Source organism: Ictidomys tridecemlineatus, chromosome 4, assembly GCF_052094955.1.
Source record: "Ictidomys tridecemlineatus isolate mIctTri1 chromosome 4, mIctTri1.hap1, whole genome shotgun sequence".
Classification (NCBI taxonomy): Eukaryota; Metazoa; Chordata; class Mammalia; order Rodentia; family Sciuridae; genus Ictidomys; species Ictidomys tridecemlineatus.
The window spans coordinates 36,615,033-36,637,963 of NC_135480.1; the positions used below are offsets into that span (position 1 = coordinate 36,615,033).

The 22,931-nt window shown below is 36.7% G+C and overlaps 1 protein-coding gene and 1 long non-coding RNA gene across 4 annotated transcripts in view; one reads left to right on the top strand and one right to left on the bottom strand.

The window, feature by feature from the left end:
* The window catches only part of LOC144377069 (uncharacterized), a 91,260-nt gene extending 74,666 nt beyond the window's left edge, over positions 1-16,594 (top strand). The window contains exon 3 of the long non-coding RNA XR_013437679.1: positions 16,515-16,594. This is a non-coding gene — a long non-coding RNA (uncharacterized LOC144377069). The remainder of the gene's footprint in view (positions 1-16,514) is intronic.
* Positions 1-22,931, bottom strand: part of Bbox1 (gamma-butyrobetaine hydroxylase 1) — a 65,763-nt gene that overhangs the window by 25,716 nt on the left and 17,116 nt on the right. For all 3 annotated transcript variants that reach the window (XM_013359860.4, XM_013359859.4, XM_040284586.2), the window contains exon 5: positions 8,826-9,024. In XM_013359860.4, coding sequence (XP_013215314.1) covers positions 8,826-9,024 — 199 coding nt within the window. The remainder of the gene's footprint in view (positions 1-8,825; positions 9,025-22,931) is intronic.

The following is a 22,931-nucleotide window of genomic DNA, read 5'->3' on the forward strand; positions in this document are numbered from 1 at the left end:
AGGTGGATTATATGGTGATTCCATTCCCAGTTTTCTGAGGAATCTCTTCCATACTGTTTTCCATAATGGTTGAACCAATTTGCAGTTCTACTAGCAATGTATGAGTGTACCATTTTCACCACATCCTTGACAACATTTATTATTGCCTGTATTTTTGATGATTGCCATTCTGACAGGAGTGAGATGGTTTGCTTTTCTCTAATTGCTAGAGATGTTGAACACGTTTTCATATATTTGTTGAGCAATTGTATTTCTTCTTCTGTGGAGTGCTTGTTCATTTCCTTAGCCTATTTTTTGATTGAGTCATTTGGGTTTTTTTTGGTGTTAAGTTTTTTGAGTTCTTTATATATCCTAGATATTAATGCTTTATTGGAGGTGAATGTGGTAAATATTTTTTCCCAAACTGTAGGCTCTCTTCTCACAAAGTAGCAGGATATAAAATCAACACCCATAAATCAAATTCATTCCTATACATCAGCCACGAAACCACTGAAAGAGAAATTAGGAAAACTACTTCATTCACAGTAGCCTCATAAAGCAAAACAAAACACCGCGGGAATCAATCTAACAAAAGAGGTGAAAGACCTCTGCAGTGAAAACTAAAGAAAGAAATTGAAGAAAACCTCAGAAGATGGAAAGATCTCCCATGCTCCTGGATAGGTAGAATTAATATTTTTCAAAATGGCCATACTACCAAAAGCATTATACAGATTTAATGCAATTCCTATTAAAATCTCAATGACATTCTTCATAGAAATAGAAAAAATATTCATGTAATTTACTTGGAAAAAAAGAGACCCAGGATAGTTAAAGCAATTCTTAGCAAAAGAAGTGAAGCAGGAGGCATCACAATACCAGACTTTAAACTATACTACAGAGCTATAGTAACAAAAATAGCATGGTATTGGCACCAAAATTGACTTGTAGACCAATAGAGGTACAAATAGAGGGCAAAGAGGACAAAGAGACAAATCCACAGAAATACGGTTATCTCATACTAGACAAGGGTGTCAAAAACATTCACTGGAGAAAAGACCCTATTCAACAAATGGTGCTAGTAAAACTAGAAATCCATAGCAAAGTGAAATTAAACCTCTATCTCTCACCCTGCACAAAAATCAACTCAAAGTGGATCAAAGACTTAGGCGCCTAATAGAAGAAAAAAATTAGGCCCAAATTTTTTTTTTATTTATTTTTTCCATTTTTTTTATTGATTGTTCAAAACATTACAGAGCTCATGATATATCATCTTTCATACATTTGACTCAATTGGGTTTTGAACTCCCCAAATACATAATGCAGACTCACTTCTGTTACATACTCACATTTTTACATAATGGCATATTAGTGACTGTTGTATTCTGCTACCTTTCCTATCCCCTACTATCCCCCCTCCCCTCCCCTCCCCTCCCATCTTCCCTCTCTACCTCCTCTGCTGTTGTTCAATTCTCTCTCCTTTTTCCCCCTCCCCCTTGCCCCTCATAACCTCTTATAATTTTGTGTATCACTGAAGGTCTCCTACCATTTCCATATGCTTTCCTTTCTCTCTCCCTTTCTCTCCCCCCATTCATCTTAGTTTACTGTTAGTCTTTTCCTCATGCTCTTCTTTCCTGTTCTATTCTTAGTGTAGGCCCAAATCTTTACCACGTCAGCCTAGGATCTGACTTCCTTAACCAGACTCCTAAAGCGCAAGAAGTAAAATCAAGAATCAATAAATGGGATGGATTCAAATGAAAAATCTGCATCTCAGCAAGGGGATAATGATTCTTAAAAGAATTGAAGATTCAAGATAATGACTATAAAGAAAGAGCTGAGCTTGATACTTAGTAGAGAAAAGGTGCTTAATGGAAAATTATTTCTCCCATTCCAAAGACAGTGGCCTGTCCTGGCTGCACAGAATATAAATCAAGGAGATAATGGGAGCCAGAGCGGACTTCTGGAGAAGAACTGCCTCAATAGGTTACTGTATTAGTCAGCTTTTTCCACTGCTACGACCAAAAGACCTGCCAACAACAATTACAGGAGGAAAAGTTTATTTTGTGGTTCACAGTTTCAGAGGCCTCAGTCCTTAGATGGCCAATTCCATTGCTTGGGGTCTGAGATGGAGCATCATGTGGAAGTGTGTGGCACAGGAAAGCATCTCGGGACATCGCACCAGGAGGCAGAGAGACTCCCCTCACCATGGACAAAATACATACCCTAAAGGCAATCCCTCAATGACCCATCTCCTCCAGCCACTTCCTACCTGCCTACAGTTAGCACTCTGTTAATTCCTATCATTGGATTTATGCATTAATTAGGCTCTCATAACCCTAAATTTCACCTCTAAATCTCTTGCCTTGTCTCACACATGAGCTTCTGGCGGATACTTCACATCTATACCATAACAATTGTCTCAAAAACCTCCATAAGTGATTTCCAGAGTAGTATGAGACAGAAATTATTTTTCCTCCCATTCATGAGATGACTTCATACTTAAGTGGTTTTGTTGGCAGCTGCATTAATTACTGTGAAACTTAACCCCATGAAGGGAACCCCCAGAGACTGGCTCTTGGCTGATAACGTAAACTGGGGTTCATGATGGCTATAAGAACATGGCTTGTTACTCTGCTTAAGAAACCCTAATACTTACTAGAACACGCATTTTAAAGATTTCCCCTCTACTCAAACACTATGGTACAATAAACACTACTCACACAGTATATTCCAGTACTATATTTAAACCAAGTCATTCAGATGTCCCAGTATAAACTTTTCACAAAGCTGGGTAGGACTGCAACCAAATTCAGAACTCAGACAAGTCTCCTTTGTTTTCTTCCCAAGTCTGAACTGCTTCTAAGTTTTTTGTTTTTTTTTCCATAACCCTCAGGCCATTTTTATTCAAGAGGGCTGCGTGGTTTTCTCAAGCAATTTCTTGGCTAGAAAATTCAACAAAATGGGTAAACTTGGGTTTTCTTTTCCCGTTCTATCCCCACGCTTCACAAATGTTTTCTGGTAACATGTATAACAAGCAAGAAGCTATTTCAGTTGATTTGGAGGCAGTGCTAATGGTGGGAGCAATTTCTAAGGGCCATGGGCCAAGGACTAAGAATCTTTTTCACTTAGACATCCTTGATCTCTAATACAGCTTAATGTGTAAAATGCTGCTGGGCTGGCTTTCAAACATCTTTCAGAAATGCTAGCAAAAATCCAGTAGATGCTGGAAAGCCTATATCCTTGTCCTCCCCAGGGACAATTTCAATATTGTTAATTTGTAACTGGTCTGGCTGTGCTAGTTGACAAACAGCCCACTAGAAACATTTTTGTTGACTTTTTAAAAATTCATCTGATGAAGGATGCTCAAGGCACTCACACAGATGCAAAACTGGGCAGCCATGGTCACATTTCCCAGCAAACTTTCCTCCGAGGGCCTCAAAGGGCAAGACAGGTACTAAAACACTCCCTTAGAAAGAGGAGAGTCCTCAGTGGAAGAGGATCAGAGAGATCTGGGAAATTACATGAAGAGCTTAAGTCCACTTCTCACCTACAAATAGCTTTCAGTAAAGCCATGATTAAACTTGTTTCCCTGTTGGTTCTGCGGACAGCTCTCTGGGTAGTAATGCAATGCAGATGCTGTGGGCTGTTCAGTCCTCAATTCTTTCCCAAACTTTTGTAAAGAAGTGTTCTAAAGTATTTATTTATATTTTTCTACGACAGCTTGTGGCCTTATAAGTAATGTTATTCAGCCATTGTCCAGTTTCTGTGTAATGCTCCACACGATAAAATTTTGACAATTACCAAGATCTGTATGTTTACTTTCTTTTACCCCCTTTTGTTACTGTCTCTTGCCCTCTTCATATGATTCTTAAAGTTAACATTTCAGAAGGAACATTTTCATTTTTTACTCCATTATTCTCAGCACTCAAGCTCTGTGCTTAACCATGTATTAACAATGCAAATTGCTTGCACCAGCCAATCATACATTCTTTGAAAAAAAAAAAAGCAAATCTGAACTTCTGAGTCCAATTCTAGGAAGAAAACAGTTTTTCTAGCTAAGGTTGAAAGGTGATTTTCTTCCACTTGACTTTTTGATGAAGAAGAGTCATTTTGAATTGCTGGTAAGGTTGATTTTTGAACTGAGGACTTAGGTCAACAATGTTAAGAAAAGAATTTTTATTGTTTTGCCCCAGTGGAAATCTTCAGTATCTCAGCATACATGCATTCCCTTTTTACTAAAATTTCATGACAGATAACTCCCCTTGCATTGAGTTAATACTAAAGACATGATCTGGATTAGACCACTATTTCCAGACTCAGGCCTATTTTAGAACAAAATCCCAAACACAAGTATTTTTAAAAAATTCTTTATGAGAGCAATTGTAGTTTTTTTTTTTTTTTTTAGTGTGGGGGGAACGTTTAATTTGTAGGATGCATACTTGAAAATATTCTTGATGTAGTTATTGAAGATATCAGTATACAGATAGAAGATAGTTTATGGTGACTACTTATTGGGTTAAATCATGTTACAAAATTCAGATTTTTTTTTTCACCAATATCACCTTTCCCAAAAGGGCTTCCGAAAGTTACTGTTATCATTTTTTTAAGTGGGAAGAGGAAGAAATGGGATGAGAATTTTTACTCCACTTTGTAAAAACTACATTACTGCAAACCAAAGGTTTAAATTCTTCTAAAAAGGTAGACTTTTTTTTTTTTTTTTTACATACTACTCTCCTGATCAATATTTAACAAATTTGAGAGTGGAATTTTCTTTACTAGCTCTTTACTTCTATTCTGGGAAAGCTTTCATCATCAAGGCTTTCACATGGTTGCATGAAGAAAAAAATATTGCCTAGATGATGTGATGACAAAATAATGACAAGCATCTGAGAAAACGCAGATGTGGAAAATGACGTGTGCTTTTTTTCCTTAATCTATTACCATTTTGATCGAGTTGAACATAAGTTTATGATTATGATATGCTCTAATAATTATTGTATTCATCTGCTTTTTTATAGTTCTTTAAAAATATCTAGAAATGCATTTATTCATGAAACACTTATTTCTTGCCTCCTTTACGTGAAGACTACGTGAAATTCAGGAATCACATTTGTTTTTTCTTCCAATCAAACATTTAACAATTGAGATGACAGCCAAGAACTAAAAATAGCTATTCTCATTTCTCATTTTGGACCCATCATTTTAAAATTCTCCAAACTAGTAGCTGATTTTTTAAAAATATTTATTTTTTAGTTGGACACAATATCTTTATTTTATTTATTTATTTTTATGTGATGCTGAGGGTAGAACCTCGGGCCTCACTCACATGTGCTAGGGGAGCACTCTACCACTGAGTCACAACCCCAACCCCAACTAGTAGCCATTTGAGTGGAAAAGTGCAAGATGGGTATTCATTTCCCTAGGGAGGCATGTGAAATTGACACCTACAACAAGCTACTATTGTTTTTGGCATCTAAGCAAGAACCCTCACAAAGTTCCTTGACAAATTTCCATGAAAAGCAAAGTTTACATTGAAATTGCTCTTACTTTCCTTTCTCTTATCCTCTTCTATATTTGATAGTCCCTCTTCTGCATTATTTATTGTCTTCATTTATTTATTTCATTCACTCACTCATCAGCCAGTTGCTTTTCAAACAAGAGTATGACAATTTACAATAGGGAAACAATATCTGAAAGATAGTGACCTTGTTTAAAGCAGGTGTCAGTTCTGTTATAAAGATAAGCCATGCCCAGACATAACCAACCAACATAGAAAGAAGAACTTGATCCATGCTATTTAGTGCACGGAGTTGAGAGTTCAGGGAATGTAAAACACCCAACTTCTATTGCAATTGAGACCTGACTGTCTTGAAGTAACCCTTCCTTTCAATTGGAGGTTTTCAACTTTGCAGAACCACTTGATGAGTTGTTTTTGTTTTTGTTTTTGTTTTCATCACCGGATATTGAATCCAGGGCACTATACCTCTGAGTTACATTCCTAGACCCCTTTTTTACTTTTTGTTTTGAGACAGGGTCTCACTAAGTTGCTCAGGCTGGTCTTGAACTTGTGATCCTTGTGCCTCAGCCTCCTGAGTATCTGAGATTAAAGGCACATGCCATTGCTCGTGGCTCATCTGCTGGGTTTTTAAATCAAATCAGATTTACTTAGATCAAATATCAGCCCTGTTTTTAAAAAAATCTTTGGAGATAGGACCCAGATGTGTGAATTTTAAAAACTGGTTATTCCAATATTCAGTTCTGGTTGAGACCCCCTCTTTTAGCTAATTCAGAATATTAAGGGACATTAGCATGCTAAGGGATATTCCTTGATATTCTTTTAAATCTCATATTACCCAAATCTCAGTATCACTTTGCCACATTACTGTGAAGAGGACAAGAAAAAAGGGATGACTTTGGAGAAAATATTCACATACTTCATTCTCTTAACAACAGCAGCAAAAAAAAAAAAAAAAGCAAACAAAACAACAGCAGTAACAACAAAACTCTTTCCAAGTTCTTGAGGTAGAGAATTAAAAATTGCAAAAGAGAAAAAGAGGAGAAAAGACATTTTGGTAATCCTTGGTGGAATTAGGGGTCATATGGCAAGAAAGGCATTTCTTTGCTTGTGTATTGTTTGAGAGATTCTGGGAAGAAATCTGATCATCTGTGGAAGGTGAGATGGGGCAGATCAACATTGTTGGTTAGATGGGAAAGCCCTGGGTATAGGGAATGGAATAATAGTAGGAGGTCTGATTTGTTTTGACAACAGACCTTTAGTATTTATTCCAATAAATTTCACAATATTAGATAGTGGCCAAGTTATTCAGTCCTTTTATAGGACCTGTAGAAACAAAACAAAACAAAAGACAAATCATAAATCAGGACTAAGATTCTGAGCTCTAGTGAGATGGGCGGATGGACGGGTGGAGTTAGGGAACTTCAGAAAAGAGCCCCTGAATTTGCTCATGGTTATGAAATTGTGCAATGTGTTGGAATATATCCAAAAGTGTAATTAGCAAATAAAAACTAAATGAAATAAATTTATTTTGAAGTGTTTTGTTTAATCATAGTGACCAAATACACCTTTCTCATGTACATTCTTTATATATTAACATTGGAAACATGAAGAGGAAAGCCCAAATTCACACTTCTTCATTCCTTTATTATTACTTGGGTTACAAATGAATTCTTTGGGTTCCAGATTCCTTATCAGTGAATTGGTGGGTAATATCTATTTCAGAGATCTTGTAAGAATTTGAGAAATAATACACTTGAAGTTCTTAATGATTTCAAGTATATTTCTCCTATTTCCTTTGTTGTTAGTGATATAATTTTTATGGCAGCCCAAATTCTTGCAGATGGAGGGGATGCAAAAAAATTTTATATGATGTAAATATACTAATGGCATAAACAAATTCTTAGGAAGGAGATGGAGACAAGGTTGTTCAAGTCTCAACATGGTAGATAGAGTGTTCTGCCTTTAATAAACTTGCATTATTTATTAAAGGAAGTTGACTAAATTTTTCTGATGCCTTTTTTTAATCTAAAATAATGTCTTACTCTAGGTGTGGGTAGCAAATTCAAATGCTAGCAAGGCTCTTAAGTCCTGGGATGGGGTGGTGTTTGGCAAACTCTTCCAGACACAGCCTCTACTTGTGTCTGGCAGACTGTATGCTGGCTGGTGGGCTCAGTTGTTGCTAGATTTGATTTTTCAAGAAAAAGGAAGATCCATATAAATTTAAAGACTTCCAGTTTTTAAGTGTTGACAACTAATTCCATTTTCTTTTAACATCATGTGTGCCAAACCAAATATATCTGAGTACAGCTTGTGTGCTACCAGTTTGCGACCTTTGGATTTTGAAGGTCTCTCCTACTTCCAATGCTCTGAGTCCAAAAACAATGGTATCCATCTTGCATGAGGTGCTCACCCTAACTATTAGAAATTCGGTTATACCCACTCCCCCACTTTTCAGATATGTCATAATTAATGTTACTTTGTAGGAAATTCTTATGAAAATAGCTTCCTATTCCAAGGTTAAAATTAATTATATTTCCTGTTATACTAAAGCACATAGGCTCAATTTTCTGGATGTTAATTTTATCTTTTTACAGCATCTGGTGGCTGGTTTCAATTCCCTAGGATCCAACGTTATTTTGTGCCAACTCTTGAGAGGTAGAACTTTAATCAACTTTAACATTTATGAAGTTGAGTGCTTTTTAAAAGTCTTAGAGAAACATAATCTTTCATCCTACCTGTTTTGAATTGAATTGTGTCCTCCAGATTCATCTGTGGAACCCAAACATCCAATGTATTTGGAGATAGGGCCTTGAACAAGGTAATTAAGGTTAAATTAAGATTTTATGGGTAGTATCTAATCCAATAAGACTTGTTGTCTACATAAGAAGAGGAAGGAACAGTAGGAGTGTGCTATGCACAGAGGAAAGACTGCATGGAGATAAACAAGAGAATCAGCTGAAAACCAGTAAAAGAAGCCCTACCATAAACTAAGCTAGTCAGTTACTACCTTGATCTTGGACTTCCAGTTGCTGTGAGAAAAATTAATTCCTGTTGTTTACATCACCCAGTCTGTGGTATTTTGTTACGGCAGCTTGAGTAATACACGACCTGTAACTAGCCTGATGTCTTTGTTACCTGAGGTCTTTGAGCTTTGGGGCTCTTTAAAAATTCTAGTCATTCTCAGAGAAATCCTTCTTTTAGACTCTTCTTTCCATGTGACTTCCTAAGACATCATGGACATTACTGTATTTTCAACCAAACGAGTACCCACTTTGGAAAATATATCAAACTGTCTTTGTGATGGCAGAATACAAAACATTTGGTAACTCACCCATAAAATGTGAGATAGAGGAAACCAATCCTTTTCCCAAGTTTTGTTACTTCTCCTCGCTTGTTAGATGCTCCGGTGAGTCGCACAATGCCTACTTTCTTGAGGCTGGAGAGCCACTTGTATGCATGTTCATCATTTTTTAAAACATCTTCAAAACTTAGAGTAGGTAGCTGGAGCTCTGAACCCCAGTATTGACGTTCTGTGAATTAAGAAAACAAAATCGTATGGGATTACATTGGTTTCGTATAAGACAGGAACCTTAGAGAAGGGACTAGGTCACTAGAGTTGATCTTCAATTGATCATGGAGATTACTAAATGCTAGTTATACCAGAAATGCCTGTCACCAGGCCTTGCTTCCTGGGAGCCATGCCATTCTATGATATGCCTCTTCTACAACTGTGTCTGGCACATAATCAGTATTCAGCATAATCCATTTATTAAGGGAATGTTGTTTAACTATGTTCTTAGAAATTCCCTTCCAGGATACTGCTTAGAAGTGACCCTGAGACACCGTGAGTGTTAACAGCTAAATTCTACTTCTTAACTCCAAATGGATGATAAAATCAGAATGGTGGACTAGAACAGCGTATGCTTATTCTGTTAGGAGGGTAGGTACAGTCCTTTCTTTCTCTTATTTCACCTGATTAAAAGCTATAAGACTGTCTCTGGGATCATGTTGTTCTTTGGAGTCAGTGAGAGTTGGTCATAGTGAAGGAAAGATGAAGGTGTGTTCCTGGGAGGCATAGATGGCTTTGGAGGTGATATGCAGGATATAAAAGTCAAATGCCTTTCCTTAACCCTCTCCTTCCTGATGATTAAATACTTATCAAAATGTTGATCTGAGAAAACATAATGAAAAACAAATGTAAACAGTATTTGATTTGCAAACTAGGCTTTGCCAAAGGAAATGGAGCACTGAGGAAATATAATTTTTCCAAGGGAAACAACTCAGATACTAACAACTGATTCAGGAAGGACCAAATGCTAGTTAATCCATTTAATTTCTTCCTTTCTTGGGAAGGAAATTGCCTTAGAAAGGCAAACCTTCCTAACAAGTGATAGAATGAGAACATATGATATCAATATTATCCTGGGCAGCACTCCCTTTTCTAACTAAGGAATATACTACATTATGGAGACCAACCCTAGAGCCCTCGGTTTAAGAATGAAAAATGGGTCAGTGCCACTTGTGCTTGTGAATTATGAATCATTTTCTCTTTGGTGTCATCATGGCTGGCTCTTCAGAAGTAGGAGTTCTTTTAGAAATCAGTAGCTTCAGTAGTGCAAAGATATGAGCAGCTATTGAGCCACTTCTTCTTGTTCTTCTACCAGTTAGCTGCATGAGAACATTTGCAGGAATAAGTAGGTAAGTTTATTCAGGAAGTCCAAATTAAGTGATTAATGCATATATTGCCAATGTTTCTAGGTTGTTAATCATGAAAGCTTGCATAATGAACTAGAATTTTCAAGATCTAAATTCCAAACTAAGCTTACCTGGCAGATGCATTAATTCTCTTTAGTATTGAAGAGATTCTAAAGGCTCAAGTGACTTACTATATTACCTTAGCAAGTCAAAGAGATGTCTAGTTACTGTTTCCTAATTTTTCACTTTAACTCTTTACTCTCTGTGGGACTAACCAAAATAGTAACCAAGTCACCTTGGCAAAGGAAAGCATGGGGCATGATGCATTAGACCAGAGAAGGTTGGATGAGGCAATAGAAACCATGAGGTATGGAGGTTTCAGGATAATTATCTTAATTGTTTTTTTTTTTTTTGAGAGTAGGATGGCATTTCTTGAGCATATTAGCTACCCAATAATTATTTGTTCACTTATCTTTTCAATAAATCCAACATTTTACCATGTCACAATCAACTATGGATAGGCAGTAGGTTTTAAGGAGCTCACAGTCTATGGGAGAATCAGACATGAAAGCTAACAATTAAAACACAGTATGACCAGTAGAGGTAGAGGAAAGGAGTTCAGGGGAAAGGATGAGGAAAAGAAGAGAGCCACTGAGGATTTAAATTGACCAGATTATATTGTTATGCTGTGTGTATATATGAGAATGTAAGAACAGATACCACCATTATAATGTACCAAAAAAATATATATAAATAAAAAACACAATAGGATATATACCATAGTTGATGAAGGTTTAAGAGGTATCAGGTCTTCTGATCTTTATCTAAAACTCTCTCTATAATGCCATCTATTCTTTTACATGCATGACGTTACTCAGGTCTGTTCCTTCATGTCTCAAGTATTTCTTCTTCTAAAGTCAAACAGAGTTGGCTTTATATGAAAGAGACTCTGTTCAAAGGAGGAATCTACTTGGCTTTGTTTTTAATATTAAATTATGTGGCTGTTTGCTTTACCACTCCCATTTACTCATTGCATTTTAAGTCCTATATTGTAATACCTGATGTCAATCAAAAAGATCTGCAAAAAGAAGATGACAAATGTCATGTGTATTACATATTGACTGCCTGTCTAGGAAGGTCATTTGGTTTCCAGCTAGGAGAAAAATTTCCTGGGGAAAATATCAGTGTTATGGAAGTAGATAACCAGTCACCATCTTCCTTCTAAAGTTAATTTCTATACAGACTATATTCAGAAATGTAAAAGAAAATGTGAGAACATTTTTATCTTAGTGAATCTCAGAAGAAAATTAGGGATCCACATAGTACTAGAGCTGGATGAATGTTAGAGAATCATTTGGCATTTTCATACTGGCTTTAGATTTTCCATCACCATTAGTTTTTATCATTGGGTAAAAATTTGCCTAAACTACCACTGAGAATTTTTCTAAAGTATTCTGGCATGGTGCTAATCTGTGCAAATACATGTTTTCCATTCTTATGAAGCCTGTTGGATGTAATTAGCTACTGTCTGTATGTGTATCTATAACAAATGCATCTCTTTATCACCAAGGTTTTGTAACTTATTAACAAAAATTTACTATAATTTTTAGAAAACACATTTTTTTGCTATTGTAAGTCAGTCTAGACAGACTGGTATAGATTACAGTGATGTTCATTAGAACTTTCTGAATTCATGGAATTCTATTATCTGCACCATCCAGTGCCATAGCTATTAGCAAACAATGGCTGTTGGGATTTGATATCCAGCTAATGGAATTGAAAAACTAATTTTTTACCTTATTAAATTTTAATTAATTTAAATTTAAATTGACACATATGACTGGTGACATGGGCAGAACTTGGATGTCCTAATATGGGTTTTATTCATTGTTCTTCTTCTTACTAGCAAGTTTTTTGGGCTCTTCTCTGAGTTTCAGTTTTTTAATTTGTAAATCAGGGACAATTATATTTATCTTGTAGGTCTTTTGTGACGATGCAATGAGATTATGCAAGGTGTCTAACATAATGCCTGGCACAGAGTAGACCCATAATAACAATAAAAATATTAATATTTGCTGAATATTTTCTAAGAGCAATCCCACTGCTACAAGTTTTACAAACTTTGTTTTTAGCTCCACAACAAATACATGGGGTGGATGCTTTCAGAATTTCCATGCTATAACAAAGGAACTAGATGTCCAAGGCACATAGCTAATGATTTGCAGAGCTGGTCAAATCCAGGTGACAGGTCCCCAGGTCTGTAATTTCAAAAATTGTACATAAACACTTGATACATTGAAGTGCTGTCATCATAGGCATTTTTAAATCCTATGTCTAAATGTCCATAGCTTGTCCTACCTTTATAAAGGAAGTCTACTAGGTAATACAGAAAGTAGGGCAAGTTAAATGAGGAACACTTTGTCTGAACTTGTTTGAGCATGGGCATTTAACGATAAACCTTGGCTCCCTGTCAGAATTTTAAATGCAGAGAAAACATTAGGAATAGGGCTCATTGCATAACCCTGCAACAACATCACTATTTACTTTTTGTGAAATGAGCCAAAGCTCTGCACATTTAAAAATCAGCTAACTTTAGCTTCTTTAATTCATGCCAATGTATTTCACTGATCCATTCCTTTTTGGTTTTATTTAAGGCCAGTATCACCTTTCAGAGAGTTTCAGTGACTGTGTGATAGTAAGATATAATAAACAGAGATTTAAAAGTTTTTTCACAAGATCTAATTGTTTTTAAAACTTTTGGGTTTGTGTTATGACTTATTTGTATATTTTAGAAAGTTCTGTTTAAGGAACATACTATATATATTTATGGCATGTTTTTTTCTTTTCTTGAGAGTATACTTTTTATAACACCTTTGCAAGAATTTTTATTTATATATGAGTTATTTTTTTCCATTATAAAATAATGCATACACACAAAACTCCACTACTTTTAATTTTAGCAATATGGAAAGATTTAGATTCTTGTAATAAATGTTACTCTTTAGATATGTAAAATTAAGCATATTCACATATCAGAGAGTCTGGTAAAGAAACAAGCCTGTCAATAAAATATATAGCACAGTCCACATTATAAATAACCTACAGTTTTCAGAATGTTAATGTCAAGAATACAATTGCAATAGTTTTTAAGTTCTGTAGAACTTCTAATTTTTTTTTAACCATAGCTCTCATTTTGGAATCCCCTTGCAGGAGCTTGGCAGAAATCCAAAACCAAGGGACAAAGCTTATCACAGAATCTATTACTGAATATGAACCACTCAAACATTCAGAGATAGTCCTGTGACTAGCCAGTTTCCAAAATCATCATGCTCTCTTGAATATAAAACGCCAATTTTCAGAGAGAAGTAGTAGTACTCTATTTCATTAACTCTAGCGGGAAAATTATTCTGTGATATCTGCACACAATATTAAAACTTTAACCTTGAAAGAGTAATTTAAGAACATTTTCCTATTTCCTACCAACTGCAAAACCTAACTATCAGGGGAGCCAAAAGAAAATACATCTGACTAGAGTAAATCATTTGTCAAGAGAATACATTAAAAACAAATTTAAGTTTTACGCTTGGGTCTGAATACATGAACTGAATGGAAAATGACGGCATATTTAAGGTATGAACCACCCTTCCTAATTTAACTTATGGTCTTACTAATAAATACTTCCTTGAACATGTGCTTCACACATCATAAAATTTATGAACAGGCTACATACTGGCTTTCAAGGAACTATTTGTACAGGTTTCCTTGTGAGGGTTAAGCACCACATTCCAGGGGCCTGAGTTATGTTTCAAAAAGGAAAAGACACAAAGAAGTTATTTAGCTAAAAATTTATGAGCACAGCATGTTGGTTTGCAATGTGTTATTTCAGGAGTTTAGGACCTTCTGTCTACCTGCACTGAATTCAGCTCCTGGCTCTGAAATGGCATCAAGAGCATTAGCCAATCTTGTACTGTCTTTTCTAGGAATACTTTGGAAGGGCCCTACCAAAACCAAAGTCTGACTGCTATTAGAGAAAAGGCACCTGAAAGGAAGGAAATAAGGCTTCAATTCTCTTTTCCAGCACTATTTGAAAGATTGCTTTCTTTGGGGTATTCTTTCACCTTGTGTTCAGGGAACTCTATGTGTCTTTCAAGATTCTGGCTACTTGTCGTCTCTTAGGTTGAGGTATTCCTGAGAGGAGGATTCAAAGATGAAAAAGAGTTAGCCCTGGAAGCACTAATAAGAGATGGGGATGCAAGAGAGTAGAAAGCCTGAGGAAAGAGTTTCAGTGAGTGGGTTATGGCTTTTGGCAATGAGTTCAGCACTGTGAGACTTATAGAGTGACTGCAGAATTATACTCTAGGGGTGTCCCAGCTATGGTGCAAGGAGATGCAGAGACCCAAACACCCACTCTTCACTCCTGGGTCTTTCTTGTCTTCCCTATGTGCAAGCCAAGAATGCTCCCCCATACAGGGAAGGCAAGTGGCAGTTTCGCAGTTGGAAGGTGCTGGCTTGTGTAGGATGAGTGCTGAGGGGCACCAACAACCTCTGCAATGCCCTGCTTCTGGAAATCTCTGGAATCTGCTAAAGGTGGGTTAGATGCCTGTATCCTCTGGCCTCCCAGCACTGGTACATACCTCAGTCCCAGTGATTACCTCATGATGTTGAAATTATACTGAATACATATTTATCAAATGCTGTGTTGGGGCAAGAGATCAAATGCACATACACATATACACACACACGCACGCACGGGCACAAAAACACACACAAAGTAGATGTGATAGCTGCCTTTCTGAGGGGAAAAGGTCGTATAAACAAAGAAGCAGATGGAAAAACATAAAGAATAAAAATAAATTTTTTGGCAAGTGCTATAAGTGTAACCAGTAGGGTCAATAACAATAAAAAACAATGGTTGAGGTTGAAGTGGGAAACTTATTTACATGTGTCAGTCAAGAAAAGCCAAGTTGAAGAGCAATTATTTAAACCAAATGCCAAGGAGTAAGAGAAAACCTTCATACAAAGGAAAAAGGGAGAAGAATGTGAAAGCAGGAGAGACAGGGAGAGACGGAGCATCTCCTAGCTTTCTGGAGAAACTCAGTCACTGAAACTAGGGCAGAGGCAGCCAGAGGGAGTGTGTCAGATAAGGTGAAGTGGAGTAGGGCTGGGTCAGGTTGGACTTCATCTCCACCTTTCTCTAGATCATAAGTCCTTCATGAACCATGGGGGTCAAGCCATTTATCTTTATTTCCTCACCAATATTGCTTCTTTCTCCCCCACTCATCCCCAGGTATATAGTCCAAGGATGGTACCTAGTGGGTTTTTAGAAAACCTATACTTTCTAAATCCTTAATAAGTCTTTACTTACTTCCTAATGATGACTAGAGACTAGAAGTCACCTTTAAAAATGGTATTGTGTCTGAGCACATCTTAGTATTTTGGAAGATGGAGAAATCTATCAAACCCTTTCTCTAGGTAATAATCCCATCAGACTCTAAAAATATCCCTCAGAAAGTATAAATGAGACATCTAAACAAATTTATCCTGCTTGAAAGGAAAGCAACCAATTTTGCTTTTGGACTGTTAAGTACCTAGGATAGTCTATATGCTCATCCTCATGACAAGAATGACCAGATAACTGGAGTAAACAAGAGGAACACGTAAAACGGTGAGGTGACTCAGTACACAATGAATAATTTTTTAAATAACGGGAGCTAATGTTTATGGAGCACTTACAATTTCAGGCATTCTTCTAAGCACTGTATATGGATGACTTCATGTAACCCTTACAACAACTTTGCAGAATATGTTCTATTATTTTCATTTTAGAGATGAAGAGGAGGCACAAGACCTGAGATAAATGGCCCAATATCACATAGCTAATATCTGTCAGAACTGGATCACCCACACAATTTGACTCCAGACATTGAGGAAAGGAATTGTTCAGTGAAAGAAAGTGAGCACTAATGCAGCTCAGGAAAAAAAAAGATTATCATCCTAGACTTCCTTCGGGTAGGCAGGGAAAATGAGTCAGCCTCACCTTCTGTCCTTGCTCTGGTTACCCATTGTAACATCCACAAAAAATTTATAAAACACCCTCTTTATCCCTTTCAATTACCCAGCACACACCTCTATGGAGCAGATAGTTTCTTACTACTCCAAACCTTTTATTAATGCTAAAGCACAATTTTCCCATGTCACCTTTTTTTTTTAAACCCCCAATTCTATGTTACACAATACAGAAATTTTGGGAATGTCCATGAAGACAGCAATTGTGCTAAGCTTTTTTGAGGCCGAGTATCCTCTTTCTTCTTCCATCCTATGCCAGGTTTTATGAGTACCAGACCCCTGACCACCCTCTCTGTTCGTCTTTGGATCATGTGTTCAAGTGTGCTGATGCCCCATGACAGTGTGAGTATCCTGAATTGGACATAATATTATAAATGTGATTTGGTCCCTTCTTTCGTGGTGGGCTAGTTCACTACTATAATTTAAATAATGTAGCCCATGTCTAATTAGTCTTTTATGTCAGCCTCAGCTCTGTTAACTTCTATTAACATTTTGGTCAATGAGAATGGTATGAACTGATTGTTAGCCAAGAGTTCTTCCCCCATACTCATCTACTTTATTTCTGACATTCATTCATTGAAAGCTTTCTAAGCTCAAATAGAGATAGAGTGCAATTTCCATTTGCTAGAGACCTTGCTTCAAAGTTACTGACTCACGATTTGAATGTGAGAGATCTGGATTCAAATGTGAATTCCAATATTTACCATCTGCATGATCTTCAGAAACTGAGAAACTCTTAAAGTTCATCTTCTTTGTCTGGAAAATGCAGGATGAAAGTAGCCTACAGGGTTGTTGTGAAATTTAAATGAGATGATATCTATAAAGAACACAACACAGTGGTCTGCTACCTGGTTCAGTTTTCACTTGAGCCAGAGCAACTGAACATGGCCAGAAGAAAACACACTAGGATGGGTGAACTTACCACATGATCATTCATCTCTAGTTAACTGTATCTTAAGCTCCCCTAGCTGATTTTTTTTTCACATTCTCTGTCCTCAAGTTTCTCTTAATTCCTACGTATACTTGGCTCCAAAGGGTCAGGGTCTTTTTATGTTTTGCCCACACTAAATTCCCAGCCCCAGGGTGCAGTATTTGATACATAATAGACACTGTGGAATGTGATGAATGAGTAAATGCACAGCACATGGTAGATGATGAATAAATATCTGTTACTAACAGTAATTATTTCCCTGGATTTCAACAGTTTAATAGGGGAAGACAGTTGCACACACAGACCATGATCATTCAATGCAATAATGGTAGTAGCAGACAGAGGAACCCACACGTATTGATGTGAGCACATAGCAGAGGAGGAGGGGAACTATTTGATTATGCAAAGTGTTCTTCAGTTGCACCTTGGCTCATCAGAAGACTACTACCCCTTTCTCTTTGGATGATTTCTATCAGTCTCATTTTCCTACATGTAAAATGATTATAATGACAATGTTGCCTTTGTGTAGTAATTTCTAGGACTAAACAGGGCAATATGCATTAAACACTGACCTCAGCAGCTGGCATATATCAATGCTTAGGCATGCGAAAAAAGAAGAGTGGTGTGAGAGTAGGAGAAGAAGTTTAGGACAGAGAAGAACATATGATGTTGGTAGTTTAGACAGAGGGGTAATGGTGGAGATAGTGAGAAATGGTTGGATGGTGGATTATTTTGATGATAGAGCTAATGGAATTTTTTGATGAGTTGAATGGGTAGAATGAAAGACAAGAGAAGTCAAGGATGAGTCTGCTACTGGGGAGATGGAGTTGCCATCTACTGAGATGGAAAAGACTGTTCAGGGAGTAAAATCACCTTAGACCATCCGCTGCCATCAAAGGATACATTTCTTCTCTGATTTTCCTCTTTTTTTCCCACATACTTCTCAAATCACTTTATTAAATCCAATTTTGGTTGTCCATCATATTTTAACTAGACAATTTATTATGGGATAGAAACTTTCATTATGCCCTATTGATGTAAAGCTTATAGGCTACTTCTTCATTGTATGGGAATCTTGTTTTCTTAGATATTTGTTGTTTATCTTCCTTATTAAGATTATAGCTTCTATATGGGCATAGGATTGGACCTAGTTTGAGTCTAGAATTTTTCTCTTCCAACTCCCTAGCACATGTGTGACATACCTGAGGATTGCTGGTGTCTTCCTCTGAAATCATCCTTAACTAACTAAAATGATGGTTAATTTCTCCCAACTCTGCTGGCCATTCCAGCTTCATGAAAGATTAGCCTATTCTTGACTGGAATTAGGCTTACAATTGACCCATTTATCACTGCCTTTTAAAATTCAATATAAATGAAACTTTGCCACGTAGGTAGGTAACTTTTGGCTGGGGTCAAACCACTGTTTGAATGATCAAAGTCCTTTCATAGCCACAGTTCAACTCTAAACTCTGGTGCTTTTAATCAGGAATATAACATGATTATTCTTCCCGTGAGAGAAACTCAATCATCAGATACTGTATCTTTCTCCTTCTCACTTTACTAAATGTTCCTGACTGTACCTCTGCTCTTATGTCTTTGCTCTCTAAGAGGAAAAGTTTCTCCCCAAAGCTGAGAAGTGTTGCCTCATTTATATGTGAAAAAAGTGAGGTTAGATAATTTATGAAACTAAGTTCACAGAGCAGAGTCAAAGTCACTGCTAAGCTGGGCACGGTGTCATATGCCTGTAGTTCTAGCTACCCCAGGAGCTGAGGCAGGAGAATCACTTGAGTCCTGGAGTTGGAGACCAGCCTGGGCAACATAGCAAGATTGTCAAGCGAAAGACCAACTTTGCTAACTCTAATGTCTGTGCTCCTTTCATAATATGATTGTTTACAGGTGAAGAGCTTTTTCTTTACACACTATATTTTTTCACTTTCTTTTTAATTTCTAACAAAATTAAAAAAAAAAACACCCTAGGTTTCCACTGTCATATTATGACTTTGTATTTCAGTGCTACCAGAAGTAATTGGTAAAAGGCTTCATTGGGATGCGAGTAGATCTTGTAAGATAGATAGGTAAAGTTTGCCCAGAGAGAAAAAGTAGAACAAGTAATCCAGGGAGCAGGTAGAACTGGAATTAAAGTCCACACACTTGTAGAGGGGGTGCCAGATTGTAGAATTACTTAAATGACAGCTGGATTTTATTCTTCAAGCAATGAGACACCAGAGTAAAGAGGGGGAGGGGAGATGATCTTGTGCATCAGGGACATTACTCTGCAGAGTTTTACAAGCCTAGTGTGGACAGCCTAGTTAACTCAGGAATCTAGGCATGAGATGATAAAGGTTCCAACTAAGTTGTCATAAGATACAGCTTGTGCAATATTTGCCTCTATAACCTGTTAAATATCATTCTTCTCAGTGCCAACAGTGTTCATGGAAACTTGAAAGCCACCTGGAGAAAAGAATTTTAATGGATAGGACTCTGCATTCAAAAAATAATGATATACTGTCTAGAGCATCAAGAAACCTCTCAGGGTACTCTCTGTGGTCATTTATATCCATGTCAGAGGAGTCCTGTGAAAACTAAGTAACTACATACCCTGCAGCATTGCCCTTCACTTAGCATTGCATTACTCAAGAAGGTGGCTGCATACTATCAGGCAGATAAAGATTTTGGAGCTTACAAAGGTTGAATGAGTTGCTTAAAGTCACAGATCCATCAAGGCCTAGGACTCACAATACTTTAACCTCGGTGCTCTAGTGCCCTTTTGATTAAGAGCAAAGTTATGCATTGATACAAACATAGGATTTCAAGATAAAAAAAAATTAGTAAAGTTATAGAACTCACTGATTGGAGTAGAATTTTTTCTAATTTGGTCAACTAAAAATTAGGCAAATCCACAGAATGAAATGGGAAAATTAAAAAAAAAAATCTGTCTCTTTTTTCCAAAAAAGATAGCCCATAGCTATTCCATGGACATATTTGAAAGTCTGGGCTTGAAATTTAAAAGAAGAAATTTAAATCTGATAAAGATACCTACTACTTCAATACTAAGGTTGTATAGTTCATAGTCTGTCATCTTGAAGAAGCAAAGTAAAACCAGAAGTAAGAAGAAATAATTTTTAATTAGTTGTTATTTATTTATTTGGTTAGTGAATTTCCTGATATGTAGGCTCTAGCAAAAATGTCAGGCTAAATTCATCCCTTATCTGTAGGTTTGGGAAATGTGAAGTTAACATACAACTTTACTTTTTGAAATTGTCACCCTTAGGAATAAATTCCTAAATTCGTAATTCTAAATTTTCAGTCCAAATACCAATGTTATAAAACTCATTCCAGGGGTATAGAAAAAAGTAAGCTAAGCTTGTAAGAAAGATACCACTAATGTAAAAATTGTGGGCACAACCTCTAGATTATTATTATAATAATATAGATCACTCCAGGCTCTGTCTTCCCTGCTGGTCTGACAGACAGAACAAGGGCAATCCAGTCTCTTAGAAGGACATTGGATCCTTTAGATATTTTATCTGAGTTTACCAAGTACACTGAGGAAATGAAGTAGGAATACTAAATAATATTTTATTTAGAAAAAAAAAAGGACGCATTAAAAGACATCAACAAGGAACAGAGTAATCTCACAGATAATTGAGGTAGGTGTATTCTATCAAAACCCCAAAGATCTAAAAGTCAAGAGGCCCTTTGTACATATAACAGGCTCAACAGAATGGAGACTCAGCTCATGAGCCAAGGAGACCTCAGAAAAGGTTCTTTTATTAGGTCTATTTTTTTGGGAGGTAAGCATATTTGGGAGATGGCCTTGAGGTTCAATTGCAGCTGTTTGACAAGGTTGTTTCGAAGCCATTGTGACCTGGCAACTCAGAGACCCTGGAACATGTTAAAGCTGCCCGAGAAATGAAAAACAAAACCTTCCATCTCTGTTTATAATCCCCAAGGACAGTAATAGGTGAAATAAAAACCCTCACTCCCCTCGCTCCATGGACTCCCAAGAATGGATGGGTGAAGGCTCAGAGATGGGATAAAATAACACATGGGCTTAGACGTTTTTATTGTACGTGTTAGTTTCCAACTAAATACATATACACATGCTTTTTGCTTTTTGACAAGGTTCTGTAAAAATGGCCTCTGAACCAAACCAGCCCCGTTCTTTACACTATAATAACAATCTTCATCTTCAAGTAAACACACAGTTCTCTTTGAGAAAGGAAAGCTCTGTGTTTTTTTCTTGCTCTGGGCAAGGCAAATAGATTTTAGAGGGCCCTGACAGTTACTTGAGAGTTTTCACTTCCGTGGCTTGTTCTTTTGAAACAAAGGAGGGGATTATAGCTATAGACTGAGGGTTGTCATTGGATTAAGTGGATGGCCAAGGCTGGCTCTGCTATAAGAGAGGCATACAGAATTGAGAGAAAATGTTCTCTTTTGACTGTATAAAGGGCTTAGTCCTGGAGTCCTGAGAAATCTGAGCTTACAATCTCAAATTGAAAAAAAAAATTTTTTTTTCTCAAAATTATAACTTTTAAAATTCAATTTTCCATAACAAATATTAAAATCAGAGACTGATATATTTTAGTACCAATTCAAAGAGACGATTAAAATCAAAGAGAAAAGCACACATTCATTTATTTTGACACTGAGTATTAATAAAAGAATAATATTTGCAGATCAGTCATTTTATCTACCTCATTTAGTAATTTTTTTTTCATTTTAGTTTTGTCAATCTTGCTTACCAGTCACAAAAACGAGTGTATAATTACATTGAAATTTTGCAAAGAAGTTAAAACAATTGCATAATACAATTTTGTTTTTAGTATTCTATTAAAGTCCTCAATTTTCATCCATGTATTTGGAATTATTCATAGGCTAGACTTTATCGGTCAAGTTTTTACTTGATAGAGATGAGAGAATGGGGCCACCAACTTCCCACCCTATATGTTAATATATGTTTCTTTGAATACAAATTCTTCCCCAACCTTTCTTCCCTTTAAGTCATCATTGTCTCTGATGGTACCATTCCTAGGCCATGCTATGGATTCCTGTTCCCTATCTCTCCACATATAGTTCATGCAACACACAGCTGGGACTGTTTTCCTACAATACAAATCGGATCCTTTCACTCTTTTCATAAGAAAAATGCAAACCCAGGGCCAAAGACACACACTGCAGGAGGGGAGACTGCAACAAAAGCAAAGCAAAGCATTTTAGACGCTCACAGATTTGTAGGCATTTGAGAAATAAGAGTCATTTAATTAAAATCAACTGACACAACTCCAAAAATGTAAAATTCAGCCAAAAAAAATTAAGGTGATCTTAAACCTGTAAACATCTTCAGCTCATTTCTTTGACCTCATAGGATGAGAATCTGTGGGGTGCTCATGTAATGGGATATCTGGACTCTATGTTAGGAAGAATATTCCTTTTCTGTGGGTGGAGGACCACGCAGGGCACTTGAGCCCCGTCCTAGTTTGGACCCTTCCCTCTCCTCGGTCGCCTAGCAGCTTTAACTTCACCAATGTTAATAGTTTATAACAGTTTCCCAAAACCATCCTTCTATTTAACACTTCAAAGATCTTCTACATGTTTTCTTTTTTCCCTCTGTAGAGAATTTCCTTACTTTCTGTCTTTGCCTAAAAAAATTGATGAATTCTTCAGAAGCTGGCTCAAGCATCATTACCTCATCTCCTCAAATTCCTTCTTCTGGGTCACCGTTTACCTTCAATTCATGCTTCA